Source organism: Acanthochromis polyacanthus, chromosome 4 (genome assembly GCF_021347895.1).
Source record: "Acanthochromis polyacanthus isolate Apoly-LR-REF ecotype Palm Island chromosome 4, KAUST_Apoly_ChrSc, whole genome shotgun sequence".
Taxonomy (NCBI): Eukaryota; Metazoa; Chordata; class Actinopteri; family Pomacentridae; genus Acanthochromis; species Acanthochromis polyacanthus.
Genome location: NC_067116.1, coordinates 7,436,814 through 7,458,239, shown reverse-complemented (window position 1 = coordinate 7,458,239; position 21,426 = coordinate 7,436,814). Strand labels below are relative to the sequence as shown.

The following is a 21,426-nucleotide window of genomic DNA, read 5'->3' as shown; positions in this document are numbered from 1 at the left end:
CCTTAGTGTACAAAAGTTTGTCATTTTTGCATATTTTGGGTCACTGTGGGAAAAAGTAATCAGATTTTAGGTGAACAGAATGACATTCAGGGTTTTTTTTTTTTTTTACTGCTGTCAAACATCAGAACAGGCCCGTATGTGAGGGCTACAGATCCAAACAGTGAATGTTTCAGCTTGTAAACAGGATTATTAGAGTTTTAAAGAAGCATAAATGCTGCTTTTTCCCCTCACTAGAACTGTAAAAGTTGTTGAACTACTTGTGTTTTCACTAATTATAGCAACACACTGAGCGGCTTCAGTGGAAATGCTGATACAGTTTATTACATTTTAAGATGCTCGAAGTAAAAGCAACTTCATCATTTCACTTAAAAAAAGTTCTGTTACAGCAAGTGCCAACACTCGAGTGCTGGTCCATGATCGGTAGATTGCATACAAGCCCTAGATGAAAGAAAACAACACTTGAATCCAAAGTCTGACGCACAAAACATCCACAAATACACAATCAAAGACGCATCCCATCACATCAACTCTGTATGTTTTTTAATCCTTCCTCCCCAATTGTCGACCACCAGGTGGCGCTCTCATCACAGAATAAATTAGGAGGCCCACCTCGGTGGGTGTGGTGGCTCTGCTACAACCAAGACTACTTTCTTATTTTCAAATCCCTGAAAAAAACAAACATATGGCACACATCCCATTCTGTCAGCATTTAGCACAAATGATCAATAACTCCCTTTGTCAAACACAAACATCTCACATTTTAGTAAAGAAAATTCCCTCTCTTCAGCAGGAGGCCCTTTTACAATTTCAGCAACATTTATAAGAGAACTTGGAAACAGCCTCAAAAGAACATCTCAGTAAACTCAAAAGTTCAAAATGTGCTCTTAAATTTCATCCTTATTCAATATGAACAGAAAATATCAGATCCTGGAGCGGCAAAAACGCTAAAATAGGTCCGTTTGAGCAGGAACTTAGGTCGGAAGAGAGTTTTTTTTCCCAGCTGATCCTTAGATTTCCCTTCATCCAGATGCACTTCTACTGTGGAAATGTTTGTTTTTTTCTGCAGGCAGGAAGTGGAGTCTGCTTCTGAGTCCCAGATAAAGAGGAGAGGACTGGAAGTGAAACTGGAAAGCTTTGGAGGGGGGACAATGTAAGGAAGGATGAGAAAATAGACTAGAAAAATAAATATAAGGCTCCCTTTTTAAACAGAGATAAGAAGCAGGACGCAAGACTTCAGGAGAGGAGACAAAACGGGAGGCATGATTTGGTATCACAAGTAAAAAAATAAAAAAAACAAGAAAAAAATACACCAGAGCAAATACTCAGAAACATCTGTGCTGAAAGCATGAATTCAGGTCAGACTCAGACGAGCAACATACATGCATCTCATTTTGTTTCTTTGTGCGGGCCGCTTTTGGTTCGTAAACGACGAGCTGATATAAAAAGCGGCAGAAAAGTGATAATATTGCACGGCGGCTAATGAGCTAGCGGATACTTTGATCATTCGCAAAGAGAAGATTATCGGCTATTTGTGGCTTTAGCCCTTTGTGGTGATAAAGAGTCGGTTAATAGGCGGCTGAAATGCACGTACACGGCCGTACAGTAAGCATGCACATAGAAACAGTGAGTCATATACAGTCATGGCGTTAAAAAAGCGGCCAATCGGCGTCCGCGGATCGTCACATAGCTCCGCCTCCTCGTGGTGAACGTGTCAGAGCTACCAGCACCATGATAAAAGGCTTGTTGAGTTTGAGAACAGCAACAGAAAAGTCTCCATCTGGAGCTGCCGGCTGTGTGGCACGTGGACAGGAAACAGGAAGCAGCCGCCGACGGTGGAATCGAAGACACTGCGGCCGGCGGCCATGTTGGACCGGACGAAGAGGAAAAGTGACGTTTGAATCCAGCAGACGAAGCCCAAAACACCAGAACACGATGACGACAAGGGGCCACTTCCTGTTTTGACAGCTGAGGATCATGGGAGTTTGAGTGTCACAAGGCGTCTGCTCTTTTGGCTGTTCAGTAAAAAAAAAAAACACAAAAAATAAAGATGTTCCAGCACTTCCTCAACTCAGGGCCGACTTTGGAGGTTAACAAAAATAAAAATAAAATGAAAATAAAAAACAAAAGTCCCATCGCCAACTCATTAGATTGTCCCAAGGCTTTTGGTCAACAGAGTGTAAATGGCAGAAAACAAAAAGATAAATAAAAAGGAGGAGGATGGACGAGGACTGACAGCACGTCTGGACTCAGCCTGAGTCACCGCTTGTAATAGGCACCTGGAAAAGATGGAAGACACATTTCTGTCAGCAGCTTCATACATCACACGGGTTTCAGCGCTGCTCTGTCCAGTTTTTGGAACTCAGACTTCAGGGATTTATTTCCTCTGTCTGGCTGCTGAACTACTTTTCGAGTTATAGTGAGAAAAAAAGCAGCATTTATGCTTCTTCAAAATTCTAAAAATCCTGGTGAGCAGATGGAAGCAGGCTGATGAAATGTAATTGTGCCAATTAAATCATCAAAAGAGGATTATAACGAGTATTAGTCATGTTTTTTTAAGCTAAAGTGAAAAATATTTGATGATTTCTGCTTCTGAAATGTGAAGATTTGTTGCTTTTCTTCGTCATACATCATCGTCACATTTGAATATTACACTGATAGCAGGGTTTAATATTTCCTGTCAAATAAAGAAAATCATACACTTTTTAAACTGATCATGTGCTGACAATGCAGGCATATATATGCTGAAATAATCGATTTGTGGAATAAAAAAATGTAAACAATCGTTTTAAGGACAAAAAGTCAAATATTTGATGTTTTCAGCATCTGAAATGTGAACATTGCTAGTAAATAAATACATAAAAATACATAAATAAATACAGGGTAAAAGAGAATAAAATGAACAATTAAATAAAGTTAAAAACAATTAGAATATAAAAATAGCCGATAAAATAATATTTAAAAAAAGAAATAGAAACAGCAGTGTTGCAGTTTATTTCTATTTCTCTTAATATTATTTATTATGTATTTTTATCATCTCTGTTTTTTAGCTTTATTTTATTGTTTATTCTCTTTAACTCGTTATTTACCTATTTATGCATTTATTTTGCTTACGTACCATTACTGCTATTATTAGTAGCATTTTTACCTTGTATTTATGGTTTTACCCTCTTTTTTTCTTATAATCCACTTGTTCTTTCACTTACTTGAAAGTGATATTTTATTATTTTATCGGGGGGTGTTGTATTAATTTAAGCTGAGAATCTTTCACCATTTTTGGACCAACCAGTTTCCTGTTTTTCATTGTTCCTTTCCTGAGTTTCCTTAAAATTACTACTATCTGTGTTTAATACGCAGTAATGTGCTCAGACTACATCCTTATTGTAGTAGACTGTACTGTATGTAGGATCAGATGAAGTTCTTCAGCACCTCTGCAGGCAGCCTCGGGTCTGGTTGGAGCTCGAGGGGCACCAGGGTGGTCCGAGTAGCCGTAAGCAGAGTTCACATTCTCATAGTCGTGTGCACGAGGCTGAGGAGGCCTGGGAGGAAAAACATAACAATTAATCCTGCTTCTCGACGAGCTGGAAACACTCGGTGTGAGGATTGGTACCTGGCAGGCTTGTGGTGGTTCCTCTGCTTCTGGTGCTCGTACTCGTCTCGTGTTCTGGGCCGGACCACTTCCTCTGAGTTTGGCTGGAAACCAAGAAAAATGACGGTTCTTAAAATTATAGTTCTGCTAGAACTCTGGAAAAGCACTTTAATATGAAATAAAGAGAAATCAGTCCAAACCACAGGTGTTAAAAATATCTGTGGGTAATTACCCGGTAGTCTCCCTCCTGCCGCCTCCTCTCCATCGCCATCCTCTCCATGGCCAGCCTCTCCCTCTCTCGCTCCTTCTCTTTCTCCCGCTCACGGTTCTTCTTGTACTCCTTCTTCTCTTGTTCCATCAGCAGTCGGGCGATTTCCTGCCACAGTCAAAAACTGCATCACGACCACAGAAAACCTCCAAATATTCACATCATTCCTGCTCAGGGATTCAAAAACTGTCCGTTTCAAAGAGCATTAATGAACTTTAACGCCACCTTTAAATCTACATTACATAACGTTTGCTTTGGGCTTCATATACTCAGGCTTATATGTCAATAAAGCTGAAGTCAGGAAATGAAAGGATATAAAAAGAGGACAGAAGTTTCCAGACTTGCCCACTCACCTCATCTTGTGCTACTTGGGCCGCACGAACGTGCGTCTTACTGGCCTGAAACCAGAAAACAAACCAAAAGTCAGATTTTCCCCCCACAGTGGAACAATCTGTTCCAGCGTTATACAACGTTCATAATGAGACTGAGCATTTTCTGTAAGGTTTTCTAACTTGTGATTATACTGCTTTACTACAATGTGTTTTCATACAAAGCTCAGTGTAGATATTCGTGGTAACAGAGCAGTCCTAATGTTTGTCATCTTGTAAAATCAGAGTGAGCCTTCACACATGATTTGACCTGACAGCTATAGCACAAACTCTCAGTATTATTCTCTTATTTTTAGATAAAACAGAGTTATATTTTAGTTTATTATACCTAGAACCTAATTCTATAGAGGGCTGAATAGAGGGGGTCCTTGGTTTATGGCATCATCCACCTGAAACTGGTTAAGTGGAACCAGTTGGTGAGCGGAGCAGACAAATACGTCGTCATACGGCGCTATAAGACGGCTTCGTCTACATTCAAAGGTTGTACGCCATCTTGGATTGTGCTACATTTGTTTACTTTTTGCCCTTCATTATGGTTCCCAAGCACAAGTCAGACTCGAAGAAAAGGAAAGCCATCTCCATGGAAGAGAAATTAGACATAACAAAATGTTCAAGTTGTAAAAACAGTGCAACATATAGTGCTATCTTCTTGTAAAATGACTCATACATGCATGAAAGTCGCTGGTATTCATGACTTTTCCAAAGAACCGATCCATACTGTGCTGCATGTAACGGCTTTGTTTACATTTTCGCCGGAGTTCTGTTTTCCAGTGAAAATCGACTTACGTCAACCTGTAGGAACAAAACTGCAACGTAGGTCAAAGACGCCCTGTAAGTCCATAACTAGAAAAGCACTCTACCAAGGCTGTTCATTCCCCATGTGGCTTTGGCAGAAATGCAGCATTTGTTTATTAGTTACTAATTATCAGAAATCACGGCACCATAGAATGTGGTCATTAAATATATAGGACCAAAATGACGTTACGCTGAGCACAGGTGTGTGTTATGCATGTATACGTTATGCACAAATACCGAATCATTTGACCTAAATATGTAGATGACTCTGAAACAACCCCACAATTTAGTCAGTTGTTCCTTGTATCATTTGTGATGGGTAAGTCCTGATAAGTCCTCATCGGTGGATTTGTAGTAGGATCACAATCATGTGATTGTCAGCAGGCCGCTGACGTAGTGTTCACTAGTCGTCATGGTTACAGTGATGCCGTGCTGCTATCTCACAATGACACAGAAATCTTTAACAAATCCGTGGATCCAGACTACACGTCGCATCACTTCCAAAATCTAACCACTTGGTCCTTGTGTCATTTCCGCGGTAAATTCCCATCCCTGAAAAAAAGCGGAATTCCACGAATTCGCGGAAAAATCACATCCCTGAAGTATTTGTAATACCAGGTTTTAGTGCTTGAGGTTGGGGATAGTGATGTCCAGAGAGTGATCGTTTTTTAACTGATCAATATAGACAAGAACTTAAGCCTGATCCTTTGTTTACATCTGCTGGCAGATGTCGCAAATTTGAGTACTTTAATATGTTCAGTTACAAATATCAATGACTATTTACTTGATAATATACATTAAGTAGAATTGTTTGAGATCATGCGCTGATATTGTTGGCAAAGCTGCAAAAACTGTCATTACACATTACCACCAGGACATGGAAATGATCTATTTAATTTATTGTGTACGCACTGCTTGGAGGTCTTTAAGCGTCACAGAAGACTTTGTCATGGTGTTCCTTTGCTAGTTAAAACCCAATAATGTTCTCTGCTTTCCAGCATGGAAGTACCAGCCTCCAGTCGCTGCGGGATTAAACAGTAAGAGGTACTTAAGCCAATCTACAAGATTTAAAGTGTTTTTTAAAAATAACTTGGATCAGGGACATCCCTAGTATTTGAGCCAGTACTTGTAGCACAGTAGGATTTTCTGAGATCTGTCAGCTTTAAAAGTGGAGTATATAATTCTGGATTTTTGATATGTAGCGAGTTAGCATAAGCATATAGTTAGCATGTGTCAGCTTTACTGTTCCTCTTGCTCACAGTGACCACTTCTACCAAAGATCTAGCTTTAACCATTGACTGTGCAAGAGCCTGAACATGCACAGAAAACACAGGAAATGTATAGTATGGATCAATGAGTTGTGAGTCAAGACTGTGCACGAACATGGGATGTTTTTCAGTGCACAAACAACAGGGAGCTAGCGAAACATTTCATTTGACAAAAAACTACTAGGTTAATTTTGATGACTCTACCATTATAGTTTTTAGCAGATGAATTAAACAAATCTAGCCCTCTCCTGGTGTCTTTCCTCACCTTGATTTCCTCTTCTTGCATCTTCCGGGCCACCTCCATGTCCTTCAGCTCCTGCTCACGGAGATCGAGCTTTGTCAGACCCTTGGTGGCTTCGTTCAGTCCGTACTCAGTTTCTGCTATGACCGCTCCACTGCCCCGGTGAACAATTCGACCTGCAGAAACCACTACAGTGGATGAGCAACAGCAATCGTTTTGATTTTACTAAATATATTTCTTGGCTTTAAATTACAAATGGAATTTCCCTTCAATCAACCAAGAAATGTGCAATTTACAAGGAGAAAATCAGAAGCTGCAGTCATTAGTCTTGGTAAAACGAAACAAAACGATTCATGATTGTTGAGATCATTTTATGCCTGTTGACTGATCAGTAAAGCCATGCGTCACTCGTCACCACAGTACGTCAGCTGTAGTGGGTTTAAAGCCAAAAGGCACCTTAAAGGGCTGCAGTGGATCCGCTGGTGTTCATATCTGTGTGCTCTTTAAAGCCTCTGACGGCTTCAGGAAAAGAGAACACAGTTACATGTTCCAGCACTGGCCTGCTTTTGATGGATTTGAGGGGCTTCTCATCTCGATAACATAATCCAAGCAGCTCTGAAGCCCTTTTTGAATGCCAAATTTCAGCTTATCAAAATCCACACAGCTATTCTATTAGAAAAATCACAGCACACAGTTCAGGCTCAGGAAACGATGCGAGAAAGCGCAAAACAAAACAAAAAAACCTCCACACAGCACAACGACGACAGCAGCAGTCATTTCAAACCACCAGGATGGAAATCAGAAGAAATCATGGTCATTAGTGATTGCCACGTTAGATCGACCCACCACCTCAGACTGCCAAAGCGAGAAGCGACTCCAGCACACCGCAAACCCCCACGGGGCCCGGCAGGAGCTCCGGGCGGTACCTGTCTCTCCGGTTGGGTGACTTTGACTGCGCTCCCTGCTGGGACCCTCGTTATCTCGGGGGTCCCAGAGCTGCTGAGCATCGCCTCTCCGTTCGTCAAACACGTCTTCGGGTTCAGAGTGGAATCGCTGCCGACCCCTGGCCTTCCTCCCATCATCCTCCTCCTCCTCCTCCTCCCAGGATGCTCGGCCCTCCCTCGGCCTGCTGAGTCCCGCCTCCAAAAACTCCTCGTCCAGTCCTCTGTCTCTGCTCCGAGTTCTTTCTCGTCGTCTGTCTCTGTCTCTTTGTCTTTCTCTGCGTCTGTCTCCACTCTGTCCTCGGTCTCTGGATCTTTCCCGGTCCCTCCTGTGGTCCTGGTCCCGGTCCCTCCTGTAGTCCTGGTCTCTCCTGTGGTCCTGGTCTCGGTCCCGGTCTCTCCTGTAGTCTTTCTCCATGTGTCTCTCCCATTCCTGGTCCCTACGTCTGTCTCTAGCTCTGTCTCTGCTCCAGTCCTTGTCTCTTTCTATGGGGGCATGTGGTTGAGGAGGTCTAGCCGGTCTCTCCTTCCTCCTCACCACTCTCTCTGAGTCCTCCCCTCCCGGGCCCCTGGTCCTGCTGGGCTCGTAATCTGGATACCGGTCCCCGTGTTTGCCTCTAGAGGGCAGCAGGTGCTCTGGGTATGGATCTGCGTGCCTGCTGCGTCCACCCTCCGCCACCAGGTAGTGCTCCGGGTACCTGGAGCGACCGTGGGGCGCCGCTGAGTCCAGCTTCGGGTAGCGGCTCCGCTTGGGTTCCGTCGAGCTGTAATCCGGGGAGTAATCGCGACGGGAGCTTGCCTCATGTCGACTGGGGGATTTGTGACGGCTGTATTTGTCCAGGTCGAGGGGTCTTCTAGCGGCTGAGCGATGGAGGCAATGATGGGATGGAGGATGAGAACATGGAAATGTGAGAAACAACAACAGACAGGAACGTAGAAGCTAAGATGTTAGTAAGCAAAGTGTTAGATGCAGCACCTGTGAGGAGAATGATGGAAGACAAAGCTCAGGCTGGAAATGCATGTAGAGATGTGTTAGTTTTACCCCAAAACATCCACAAATGTGAGTGTTAGTCTGTGAAAAATCTAATAAGGTTAACCTGGTAGGGTCTGAATAAAACACTTAATAGTAGTGGTAAAGAATAAGCAAAAAATAAGTTCTGTCAAATATTTTGTCTGAATTTTAAACATTTCATAAATTTTCAGACCTGGAATTTTTGTATTTTAACCCTCCAAAGTCGTTCTAAAGATTAACTATCTCCAGAAATATAACACTTCTAGCAAGTAACCAATGAAATTGTTTCCAGTGGATTTAAACGATTGAATGACTCCAGCAGAGGACAAATGTTTAATTATTGTCCCTTTAAAATGTAAAAAAGTGCAACATTTCCAAACCTGGGTGGTATTACAACCCCTAAAATGTTCCTGTAAGTGTTTATTTATGGATGAGGGCTGGGCGATATGGCCAAAAAAAAAATCTCGATTTTTTTTAGTCATCTTGGACGATTATGATTTTAATCAATTTTTGTTGTTGTCTTTGCGGTCTGTTTGCTATGGCTAGTGCTAGCCATGCTGCAGTCCCGTAGCTGCCAGCACTCTTCCCATTCTTTAGGATGCCTCTGCTGGAGGTGCTGAAAGAGGTTAGTTGTGCTGCTACTCTTCGTTTTCACAGTACTTTTGCAAACCTTGCACTTGCCTGAAGTTTGCTTGCTTTGTGTGTCAGTCTTGTCAAAGCCGAACCACTTCCATATAATCGATGTAACATGAGGCCCTTTTCTCGCGACCAACTCTTCATCTGCTGTTCTGTCCGCCATGACGGGGGTATGAGTGTTTTGGCGGAAGGAGATGAGAGGCGGAAGCAAACGCCAGTGCACAAGTCGTGAAAGGCAGAAGAAGAATCTGTATTGTTATATATTTAAGCTCGCCTCGATTTTATGATTTGGCAAATTTTCAAATCGTCAGGTTTTAAAAACGCAAATTAATCGGATTAATTCGATTTATCAACCAGCCCTATTATGGATATATCCATATTTCCTACAAAAAATTAAGTTCATGGTCAATTATTTAATTAATATTTTAAGCCTCAAACATCAGTAGAATTTAATGTGTGGCAAGAATGGCAAGACAAGGGTAAATGTTTTTGCTATTTAGACAAAATGATGTGTTCTATATGTGGTTCATGTTTACATTTAACAACACGTGAGGCTTACTTTGCTGTACTGAATGTTCACATACTTGAAATGAGAACTGAACAGCAACACAGCTGAGGGAAAACATATGAAGTTATCCAAATTCAGCCACAAATATTTATTGTTTTGGGTCCCAAACAACAAACACAAAAATTCTGAACCAAATCCAACAGTGCAGTCACATATTTCCTGAATTCTGTCTGAATTGATGCCAGCTCACCCAGTTGAAAACTGATCTGTGGCATCATGTCAACAGCGACACATTTAGAGCGTGACTGACTTAACAGAAAGAAAAAAAAAACTGCACCTGAGACAGAACAACACATTCTCCTGTAAGAAAACCAGTCTGCTGGGAGGCAACATGTGACTGACACAAGTTTGAATGAAAACAAATGAGCTGAAATGCAGGAAGCAGAGGCCAATCCTCGCTCAGCTCAGTGGAATGCCTCTTATCTAAGCAGCGCCTTTACGTCTAATCGACTTTGGTGTTTGCACTTTCTGAAAAGCAGGTGGGTGCAGTGTGTTTGCTCTCTTTTGTTCTGTCTCACTTCTTAAAAAAATAAACGTCACCCTCATTCTCTCTACTTCCTGTTTTTTTCCTTCTATTTTTGCATGTGTGAATTGAAGATTGTGATCCAGTAAATTAGGACCAACACAGTCAACAGCTCCTCATTTCCTGTGAGCAGCAGGCGGCTTAGTGGCCTGATGAGGAGCTACGCGTGACTGAGCTGAGTGGAAAGGAAGATTTAAAAAGCAGCATGATGGCCTTGAGAAGTTCAGATTATTTAAAAGTGCTTGCCTGATATGTCAGTCTATGAATGGGATGGCCCCACCGCCAATGGGGGAGTTTATCCAAAAGACAAATGGTATAACTAACACAAGGTCAGCCACCAGAGGGATTAGAAAGTCCTCCTTTGCACAGATTATCTATTAAAGTTTGCACAAACCGGAATACTTTACCTTCAGCTATCAGAGAAAGCTCCAGAGACAGTATAAGGCACGGCAGATTAACGATCCAACTCGTGAACATTGAGGAAAACAGGAATTTTAGCTGTAAGAACTTTATAACAGCACTTTACTAAAATAATAGCATTTTAGGGTTGTTTTAATCCAGCCAGAATTCTTTAATCATCATTGTCTTTGTTTTTTCTATATTGTTTTTATACATCTGTAACCCTGTATGCTTTTATTTTATCTTTTGGTCAACAGATGAAACTAGCCGTACAGTAAATCCGGCTTATTTACTGCAACCTTGTGTACACTTTATGAAACAGTACACTCATTAATATGCACCGTTCCATCCAAATAAATAAAGAAATGAATGTAAAGGTGCTCAGACATGGAGTCTCAGGCATATTTGTGAACAGTCTCAGCCCTGTAACCTGCATAAAACGTACTTCATTACTTCCTGCGACATCGTTTTTACCGTAGAATCATTTAATCTCAAATCATCAAATCTTTAGAACAATTTCCGCTTAACTCTCTTATTTGCTGCAAATTTTCACAGCATAAATTATGGATGTTTCCAAAGATATCTGTGAAATATCTGCTAGGTAAATCAAATTTTCTCGTAGATAATTTAGATTTGCTCCTCAACCCACTTTCAGCATGACAAAGAAATCAAATGATCTTCGATTATGGATTAGTTGAAAAGTCCCATCTATGAGCAAATACTAACAAAATAAATTGATATTGCATGAGGTAACTTGTGAAATTCACTCACTCTGCTTTACTTTGATCAGGACATCTAAAATTAATCTGTGTTTTTGTGGTAAAAATTGCTCACTTCAATAAATATTTTTCATTTTTGTGACAATTGATATAAAATGTGTCATACTAAAGAATTCTACACGTTTGTTTTTGGTTTATTGTGACATGCAGCAACACATGGTTCAGAAAATATCCCTAGTTGACTTCTGCATTATTAATATCTGTGAGCTCAAAGATGGGACTTCTCATAGCAGCTTCAATTTTTATTTTTACTTATTTCAATTCACCCATAATTAGAAACTTTTCAATCTATCTGTCCAGTATTGCAGATTCTGAATCAATTCTATAATGAGGAATAACAGTTCAAATTTCAGGCTTTCATCTTTAAAAGCTCCGGAGATATTGTCGTTCAAATATCCTTACATTTCAAAAAAACCTACTGAAAGTGGGTTACGTGCAAATTAGGGCAGGATCTCTACATGTATTAGATAAATTAATCTAAAACATCATAGATATCACTTTAAACATCCTTAGTTTATGATAAAAATACGTTTCAAACAGATCAGAGGAGGTGGAGCAGGATAAATTGAGATGGAATAACCCAGTATCAGATGCGGAGTAAACAAAAGGAGCTTGCTGTGCTGTGAGCTCGGTCACGCTTCGCCAGTTGTACGCATTCGCACAGTCAGCAGGGAAATCATAGGTGAGCGCTTATGTAACTTGCAGGGAGCTGCACAGCAAACACAGGGAGGCTGGCAATGGAACAAATATTCCAGCAGAAGGAGAGGAGTGGTTCATCCCAAACACCTGCTACAAGGAGGTGAAGCAGCAGGACGGCTTACAGACAGCAGGAAGGACAGACCGATGGCTGCGTCGGGCCGGTTTGTGTCAACAGAGAGGCTTAGATCTGTGTCCAAACAAAGCTGTGTACACTTCACACCCCCACCTTTAACTCTCATGTCTAGGTTCTAGGTTCACTGTATTTTCTCCCGTGGGAGAAATCTGTGTTTGACAACAGCAAAAGCAAGCAACACTGCAACACGTAAAACAGAAAACATGCTACTGAAACACATAAAACATGTGATATAAGTTAAAATAATATAAAGAAAAAAACTAAAATACACACAAACCCCCCTACTAAGGTGTGAACGATTAATCGGCCGGCCGATGAAATTGGTCGATTATAGCCCCTTTCAAAATAATCATCACCGGCCAGAGTTTTGTCGATCAAACACAGATATATTCTTAATTTCTCATAAAACAGTAAATGCTGTTAAGTGTCAGAATGGTGCAGAATGATGTCCTTGCGTTGTTTGTCCAAAACAAGGAGTTCTGACTTCATTTAGTCGTCAGTAACGGACAGGAGGAAGCTAGAGCCAGGTAGCATTACAGAAGTGGGCTGAGCTACAGGTAAGTTTATAACAACGCTGTGAAATTAACAATGACTCAGCATGTCTCCTGTCTCAGTTAAACTCTCTTTGACATGTTTCATGACGAGTGACTCGTGCTTCGTTGTGTTGGTCATGCTTTTCATTTACATTGCTAAAGTTGTGCTAGCCTAGCTTAAGTTACTCCCTGTCTGTTTATGGTAGCAAAAACCTAGCATAGCGTTAGCTAACAGCTTAAAAAACAGTAACTGTAGAAACAACTTAAGTATACAAATATATGAGTACAGAACGACCGTTCATCACTCCGTCAGCTGTGTGTTGAGGCGCATTTAAGGAGGCCCAAAAAGTTCAAATGATGAACACTACTATTTGTCTTCAGCAACCACCATGATGTCACTCTTAGTTTTCTTTGTCAGAAAATACTAGAACATGATCCAGGCTGGAACAGCAACTCACTGTGTTGTTATGAAGGAACATCAGTGTCGGACTGTTTGTGACCATTATATATTTAAATTGTAACTGTCAAAGATGACATGTTTTGACATCTGAGAAATGAATCTCCAGTTTTTATTTTGGCAAATATGAGTCCTAACTTCATGGCAAAGAAGATAATGGCGTAGAGAAAATGTGATGACGTTAAAGGGCATCAGAGGGCAGCAGAAATAATGTTTTACAGTAACTTCACTCATTATGTTGCTTATATACAGCATATATATATATGTATATATATATATATATATATATATATATATATAAAACCTACCTCTAATCTGCAACAAGAAGTGCAAGACAAGACGTATTCCATAACTTATTTATAGATTGACTCTCATTTTAAGGTTATATAATTTCCCAGAGGTTTAATGCTTTGTTGCATGTTTTTGTACTTGCAAATTCCTCTCTGTTGTAAATTTAAACAAATACTAAAGGACAAAGTATTGTAAAACAGTAAAACGTTATGCCCGTAATTCATATCTTTGTTATTATAAGCGTTAAGGGACTGAAGAAGAAATTATTCATTAGATATTTTTAAATTAATCGGCCGGTTAATCTGTTATTGGAATTTTTTTCTGCCAAATATCGGAGCCGGCCTCAAAAAATCCAAATCGGTCGGGCTCTACCCCATACATACTGTACCTATGTACACAACACTGGCTGCCTCCTTTTGGTAGCGGTACCTAATTGCTCATTAAGCCTCAGCATGGACTCGATGGTTGAACAGTACAAACTGTCATGACTAATACCAGAAATGTGTTTTTGCTGATGAACTGCACATGACTGTTTCTGCTTTGTTTGACCCTCAGGACAAAAAACAAGTTCAAAGCTTCAGGCAGGAAAACTGAGAATCAACCAGTTCAGTTACATTCAGCAGCTGCAGAGGAAAAACCTGAGCTCTCATAAGTCAGGAGGGAACAACAAATGTAATTCCCACCTACACTTGTAGTTCTTAACCCACAGGCGTGACTTTAACTACATCATACTTCCCACTCTGAAATAAAGACAAACTGCGACGTTCTTTAAACTGCATTTCTTAAAAGAAAACCCAGAATCAGCTGCGATCTTAAGGTGAAATTCCGACACAATTTGCTACACAAAGCTGAGGAAGATTAAAATGAGCCGATGGAAAATGAACGAGGCTCCAGTGGGATGAATCATGCAGGGGGGTCACGTGTCGATGAGAAGGCTTGAAGCTCAGATAAACACAATATGTGACGCCGAGCTGCTCGCCAAAGTGTTCTAGAGGCAAATAATATTACACTGAAAACATATTTGTGTAATGTGATTATGCAACACCTCTGATAGAAACCTATATGTTTGTATGTAATTATGAACCGCTATCTAGAGCAGGGGAGTCAAACATACGGCACACGGGCCAAAACCAGCCCAAGAGATGACTTTGCAAAGTGTAAAAATTACAGAGAAATTGTAAAATTTAAAAGAGCATGACAAGTTGTTTTGATCATGACATAAAACTGTTCAGCTCCAGATAACTGAAACTAAATGTACTGTGATTTTGTAGACACACTGTGATCAGTAAGCTGTAATGAACGTTTATAAATGATAAACTGAGGCATAATATTACTGAAATTGAACTTATTTTCTTTAGAAATTTCAGGTTATTCATAATGTTTTGTAAAAAGATCACTAATTAAATGTGGACATTATCAGAATGTATTTTTATTCACAAAAACATAGGAAAAAAAATTGGAGTTGTGATTATTACGGATCTAACAGTGAAAGGAACCTATTGTAATGCATGGGTTTTTTCTTCGGATGAAATAGATGCATTTTTGAGGCCTTAAAAATACTTGGAAAAAGCATGAAGATTTGCAGACGCATCGAGACACAAATTTTGATATTTTAAAGGGAAATACACACGTATGTGGCAAAATGGCTCACTAGCGCCCCCACTAATGAAAATATGGGGGCTGAAAATTCAGCCCCCGAACCATGTTTCGCCTACAGCTACGAAATTTGGTACACATCTGTGACACATCAGGCCGGACAAAAAAGCCTCTTGTACAAATACCCAAAACTCAACGAGAAGTCGGCCATTTTGAATTATTTGTCATATTTTAGACGATTTTGGACGAATTTTAGTACATTTTCAAAAGCTATAAACTCAAACAGCGTAACTCTGACAGAGCTCAAATTTGACAAGGATGTACGCCAGGCATGGGTGACCAAAAGTAACCAAAATGCTGAACAAAAGTCTGATGGTGTGGAAATGGCGGCTGGTGGAACTTCAATAATTCACCATGAAACAGGAAGTGTTGTCTAACTGACCTGTACACGCTTCAATCTGCCTCAAACTTTACACGCGTGTTCAGAATTCGGCCCTGATGACATACATAGGCCAATAAGCACTCAGTGATAGCGCCACCTGGTGGACAGTTTTGATTGTTCGCCATCAACAAGGTCTTAGGCCACTTGGTGGACATGCTTGGCTTCTCTGACCAACAAGGATGCGAGGACCCGACCAGCGCTGCTCGCAGCTTTAATTTCTAGGTTACTATGCTCTGATTTTACAGGTCCGGTCCACTTGAGATCAAATTGGCAGATTCATTCAACATCTGAGTTAAAAAGCATATTTAAAGTGTATCTTCAACCCAGAGCTCTGTGAAAACCCGTTTCCAGCTGCACAGTCTTTTGAATGAGAGCGAAACGACAAATGATTCCTCTGCAGGAACATGTAAGCCTCCCTTCAAGGTTAATTATGCGCTTATAAATGCATTCCAGAAATCTTTGCCCGGAGTCAGCAACAATCTCCAGCCCCACGGAGCATTGAAAAGCACACCCTCACACAGTCAGAGCTGCACAAACGGAAAGAGAAACCGGCGCTCTTTCCACACAACAAGCTCATACAGGAACTGCTGCTGCCTTACCTCCACGGTCCTCAAAGTACTCCTCCTCAAAGTTCGCTTCCAGCTGCTTCTGTCGCCGCTTCTCCTCTTTCATCTCCTTCTCCTGCAGCTTACGAGCGATGGCCTACAAACAAACAAGGCCACAGTCAACATGGCGTCCCACGAGAACATGAAAAAAGCCTGAGCAGTGAATCTGGAACACACACGTCAGTTTGTCTTGATGTTACAGTGGCGAGATGAATCGACATTTTACAGAAAACAAATGAAGGAAGTGCTGCAGTTTCACACTAAGGGCCAAACAGTGTGTTTTTAATAGAGGCTCCATCACTCTGTCAAAGGCAAGAAATAATCAGCAGCATCTGAGATATTGTGAATGATTTACAGGCAAATTAACAGAAGTTAGAGCACACGTTTAGGAAGGACTGATTGATATAATTAATATTACTGATGAGGGAGAAACAATGCTTCAGACAAACGTCTCTACAGGCAGCATCGATGCTACCAAGTAGGGACAGACCAATTACCAGCGTGGCTGATTATCAGGGCGGATGTTTGGCATTTTATTCAAAATTACTGATCAACTATATGCACTGCTTCAGTCTGAAACTGCTTCTCTCTGTCTGTTGTCACTATGTGGTCTCAGAAATGTCTCTCAAGCAGCAAAAACTGAAAAGCTGTTGCCATAAAAAACAAGAAATTAGCTTCTCTCACAGCGGCTAACACTACGCTAACGGCTAGTGGCTAAGCTAGAAGGCAGATTAACATGAAACAAGTTTGGAAAACAATAATGCTTTAAGATGAAACAGTGAAATATGAATAAAAAAGTGATCCAACTCTGTCGGCCCACATAAACAGAGGCGATAATTTAATCAGTTAGAGTCACCCTTATTAATGAAGAAGCCTAGTTATGAAAGACAGGTTCCTACAATTGTGCTACGTGTAATGGTTCCCAGTACCAGTTATTGGTCTTTTCCGTCGTCTTTGACTAAATCTTTCTCGTTTTTCTGCTGCCATTGCATCCTTTGCACGTTACACAGATGTTGCAGAACTTTCACTTCCTCATTCATTGTATATTTTTATGGTTGCTTGATAGCGCATTTTTAAAAATTTTATTACATTTTCTGCTTCATACTTTACTGTCCATTTTGTATCTTAGTATAATTTTCTGTTGCGGTAGTCGCTTTCTGCTACCGTACAAACAGAATTTCACCTTGGCATCAATTAAGCGTTTCCTATTCTATTACATTTCATTCCATATTTTTGTTTTTGTACACTGGGGGACTCAGGAAAATGTGTGTTCTAATTTCTCTGAATGTGCTGCACATGTAGAGACACTGTATTTAACAGGCTCAGTGTCTGTCTACCTGCCTGAACCTTCCCCTTCATCATCAAGTAAATCTGGACTTCTTCTTTTCCACCAGCCTCCTTGTCTTTTCTTTATTTAGTGTTTTTAAAATAGTCACTGTGTCATCTCTGAGTAGCAGCTAGAAGGATGGTTTCACACGTCAGGCACAGTGAGACGGAAGGAGTTTTATTTTCAACCACAGTAACTTGCGTCGGTGCTGCATGCGTCGGCCAGAGCGTTTCCAAATCTACCAGATGATCACCAGGCACTCGCACGAATGTGAACTGAGGCGTCCTCATTTTGAGACCGATAACCTACATTTGGAACAGATATACAGCTTAAGCAAAAATGAAAGTTGTGGGCTACTCGGATACAAACTTTAGTTCTGCCTTCATTTTTGTGTTTTAGAAGTGTTTAATTAAAAGAGAACATCTTTTTTGCTTCAGTGTTCATTTGCTGTTATTCATGACGTGTAAACAATCAGACAATTGGCTCGAGTCTACAAAAGTTAATAGTTACGCAAAACCGAAGCTGAATGTCAGATACAATAATCAGACAGGTAGCTAACTGGTTGATAAATACTGTTTAGGACAGTAATTGTAGTAAATGTCAGTATATATTAATATAAACAGTGGCAGCTGACAGTGGTAGGATTGAAACTGGACAGCAACCCTTTGCTTGCTCTGACTGTGGAGGATAAATACACTGATCTCTAAAGGAGGGATGCACAATATCAGAAAAAAAAAGATTTTTCAGCATTATACAGTGCCCTCCATAATTATTGGCACCCCTGGTTAAGATGTGTTCTTTAGCTTCTAATAAATTCAGTATAAATAATATAGGACCACAATGAAAAAAGAGCATTTAGTCAGTGGGGGGGAAAAAAAAAAAAAAAAAAAAAAAATCACACATTAAGAAATAATTCTTTTACATCAAATCATGTGTGCCACAATTATTAGCACGCCTGATGCTAATACTTTGTACAAACCTCTTTTGCCAACAAAACAGCACCTAATCTTCTCCTATAAAACATTTTTCTACAATTTTCAGTGTGACAGTATGCTTCTGCAATAAAAACTGAATTCAGTTTCAGGCTTTTAACACAGCCCCACTCCGTGTTAAAATGCTTTAAGATTCATTTTACAGTGCCAATAATTATGGAGGGCGCTGTATATGAAAAAAATCTGGAATTTTTTGCAGATAATTCCCATTCCAATTTGGAAAAGAATGAATAACTCCAGAATGTTTAAGCTGATTTCATTAAGGAGTTCATCTACATCAAAAATAAATAAAGAAATTCCAAAAAAGCAGAAAAAAAAGTGACTTTATACTGTGAAGATTTAGTCTAGGAGCGACATATTTGGAACTTCTCTCATACTGTAAAGGCATCTGAAATAGTTTTATTGCTTTAAATGGCATTTAGACTTTGCCTTGAACTCCAGTCTTCAGTCTTCTGTAGCTTTACTTTGTGCAACCAAATCTTTCTTTTCAGCAGAAAAACTGAAATGTACAACTATTGTCGTAGATTATTCGAGGAAAATGACAACTGTGTGAGTTTTTTTTGTATCAAGCACTAAAATAAAGCTGGAACATGAAGTGTTTCAGTTAAATTGCATTACACCTCCTGCTATGCGACTATTGTGCGCCTCACACAATCGATGCTGTAATTGTATTGTGGTAATGTAGCCACACAAAGGCCTGACTCAAGGGTTCTTCTTGTGGTTTTTCCATTACACCAGTTGGAAGGGTGAATAGTCAGAAACACCCATTAATACCGACCGTATGATGAGTGCATGAAACCAGCAGAGGGTTTCTTACCGCGTCCTTCTCTTCCTGCTGTCGCTGTTGTTCCGCCTGTCGGACCAGTTCTTCCTGAATCTCCTGGGCGATCTCATTGTCCTGTCGCTCTCTGAGGTTCCAGTCGGTTCAGGAGGAATTCACATGGTGGGGAGGACACGACATTAAGAACAGATCAGTAACTTAAAGCAGGAGCATGAACATGGATATGTGAGATCCTGCACAGCTTGACTTTTTAATCCCTATTCCTGAAATATCTCCTGTTTTCTCAGCACTTCAGGCTGATACTCTGGTGTTGACATGGGCTCAGAGTATTTAGTAAACTGGTCTGACCACATATAGCAGACTGAGCATTTTAAAAATTTATGAAGATTCAGATTTGATCTATAGAACCACTGCCATACAGCTGGATGGGGAGTGATGACTATTCTGGCTGATTTTTAATGGAATATCTCCATAGGGGTAGAGAGGAACATTTCCAGCAACCATCACTCCTGTGTTCTAATGCTACATTGTGTTAGCTAATGGTGCTGAAAGGCTCATTGATGATTAGAAAACCCTTGTGCAGTTATGTTAGCACATGGATAAAAGTAGGAGTTTTCATGGAAAACATGAAATTGTCTGTGTGACCCCAAACCTTTGAACGGTAGTGTGTATGTATGTGGTTTACGTATGTACACACACTGTATGGATACAGGTGTGAGTTCCGGTATGAATCTGTGTTATTTTCATTTGTGTTTCTGCCAAATAACTCACTGGTGCAATAATTCTGCAACTGTTGGCTTATCTGAAAACCCCAGTAAGCAAAGTGTAAAAAAAATAAACAAGTTAGGAAAATATAAAAAATACTTCAGCACTGCCAAAGGTATACAATTACGAATGATGGAGATGCCACTTTCTGTTATTGACGATTAATTAAACTCTGTGCTCTGGGTACAGAAGGGAGGAGAACCCAGCAGGAGCTCAGCTTTGAAGCTGATAGCGGCTGTTCTTCTGGCAGAAAGCACAGTATCCTCACGTGTTGTGATGTTGATCTCGCCTCGGCTCGCTCTCATCTCTAAGCGATGCGATTTTGACACCATCTGCCAGCGGGGCGCTACGCAGAGATCACTCCTCCGCCTGCAGACGGTGCAATGCTTCGTCAACAGCAGCGGCTTAAACTTCACTGCACTGCACCTGAATGTGACCTGAGCGGTAAACAGCTCTGAAAGACTTAAGCTGGCAGAAGCAAACAGACTGCAGCACCTCAGTGTGTCGTGAACAGCGCGTAGTAACAAACAAGCATGTGTTCATGTGCATGGAGAGGCCTGGCAGTGAGAGCTCCCAGCATCGGAGAATCTGGCCTCTCCCTGGGGGTGAAATCCCACCAGAACCTTCTACGTCTGTGTTTCTCAAACAGTGAGCTGTGAGTCAGCAATTTTAGATTGACACAAAATTGCAGAGCAGAGAGACTTTCACTCCATCTGCATGCTTCTGTTGCAGCTGAACGGTTCGCTATGTTTAGGATCGGTCACTGAACCTGATTTATGCTTTGGTGACGGGGCCGCTGTGGTTGGTACGTGTGGACGCTGCACCGCTTCGGACGAGCAGCTGGAGTTTATCCAAACCCCTGAAGGGATATAATTATATGTCATGGCTGCAGAGGATACCGCACAGAGACACCACAAGAACGGTGAATCATCTGCTGGTGTCCTCTCTACGATGCTGACAGTGGAGGCTGCAGGACAGGAATGCATTTTGTGATGTAGTGAAGCCTTCAGCAGCTCGTCTGCACAGTTAGAGCAGAAATGTTGTCGTCTTCTGAACAATAAAAAAACGTGACTCAATCTAAAACAAAAATGCTCTTCAACACAAAACCTCAAAAAGCACAAACTCACTTCACTTCTGGTGACGAATGTACAACAGAACGCCAAGAAAAGGGTGAAATCTGCTCTGACTAACCAGAGTTATCGACAGCAGGAGACCTGATCACGCATTCACACGGATCATCTGCATAGTTAGAGCAGAAATGTTTTCTGTACAACGAAGACGTGACTCATTAATGTAAAATAAATAAATAAATAAAAAATGCTCTTTAGCACAAATTAAAGAGCTTGAACAGACTTCACTTCTGGTGATGAATGCATGACAGAACGACAAAAAAAAAGAGC

The 21,426-nt window shown here is 40.8% G+C and overlaps 1 protein-coding gene across 3 annotated transcripts in view; it reads right to left on the bottom strand.

The window, feature by feature from the left end:
- Positions 1 to 294: 294 nt before the first annotated feature.
- The window catches only part of ccdc50a (coiled-coil domain containing 50a), a 32,228-nt gene continuing 11,096 nt past the window's right edge, over positions 295 to 21,426 (bottom strand). Inside the window, exons 4-11 of one of the 3 annotated variants that reach the window (XM_051947477.1) lie at positions 19,298 to 19,388; positions 16,156 to 16,258; positions 6,572 to 6,735; positions 4,208 to 4,252; positions 3,819 to 3,962; positions 3,608 to 3,690; positions 3,427 to 3,536; positions 295 to 2,276 (exon numbers count right to left, since the gene is read on the bottom strand). In XM_051947477.1, coding sequence (XP_051803437.1) covers positions 2,257 to 2,276; positions 3,427 to 3,536; positions 3,608 to 3,690; positions 3,819 to 3,962; positions 4,208 to 4,252; positions 6,572 to 6,735; positions 16,156 to 16,258; positions 19,298 to 19,388 — 760 coding nt within the window. In that variant the 3' untranslated portion in view covers positions 295 to 2,256. Of the gene's footprint in view, positions 2,277 to 3,426; positions 3,537 to 3,607; positions 3,691 to 3,818; positions 3,963 to 4,207; positions 4,253 to 6,571; positions 6,736 to 7,473; positions 11,724 to 16,155; positions 16,259 to 19,297; positions 19,389 to 21,426 lie in introns of those variants that run through there. The other 2 variants (XM_051947478.1, XM_051947479.1) reach the window with 2 other exon arrangements.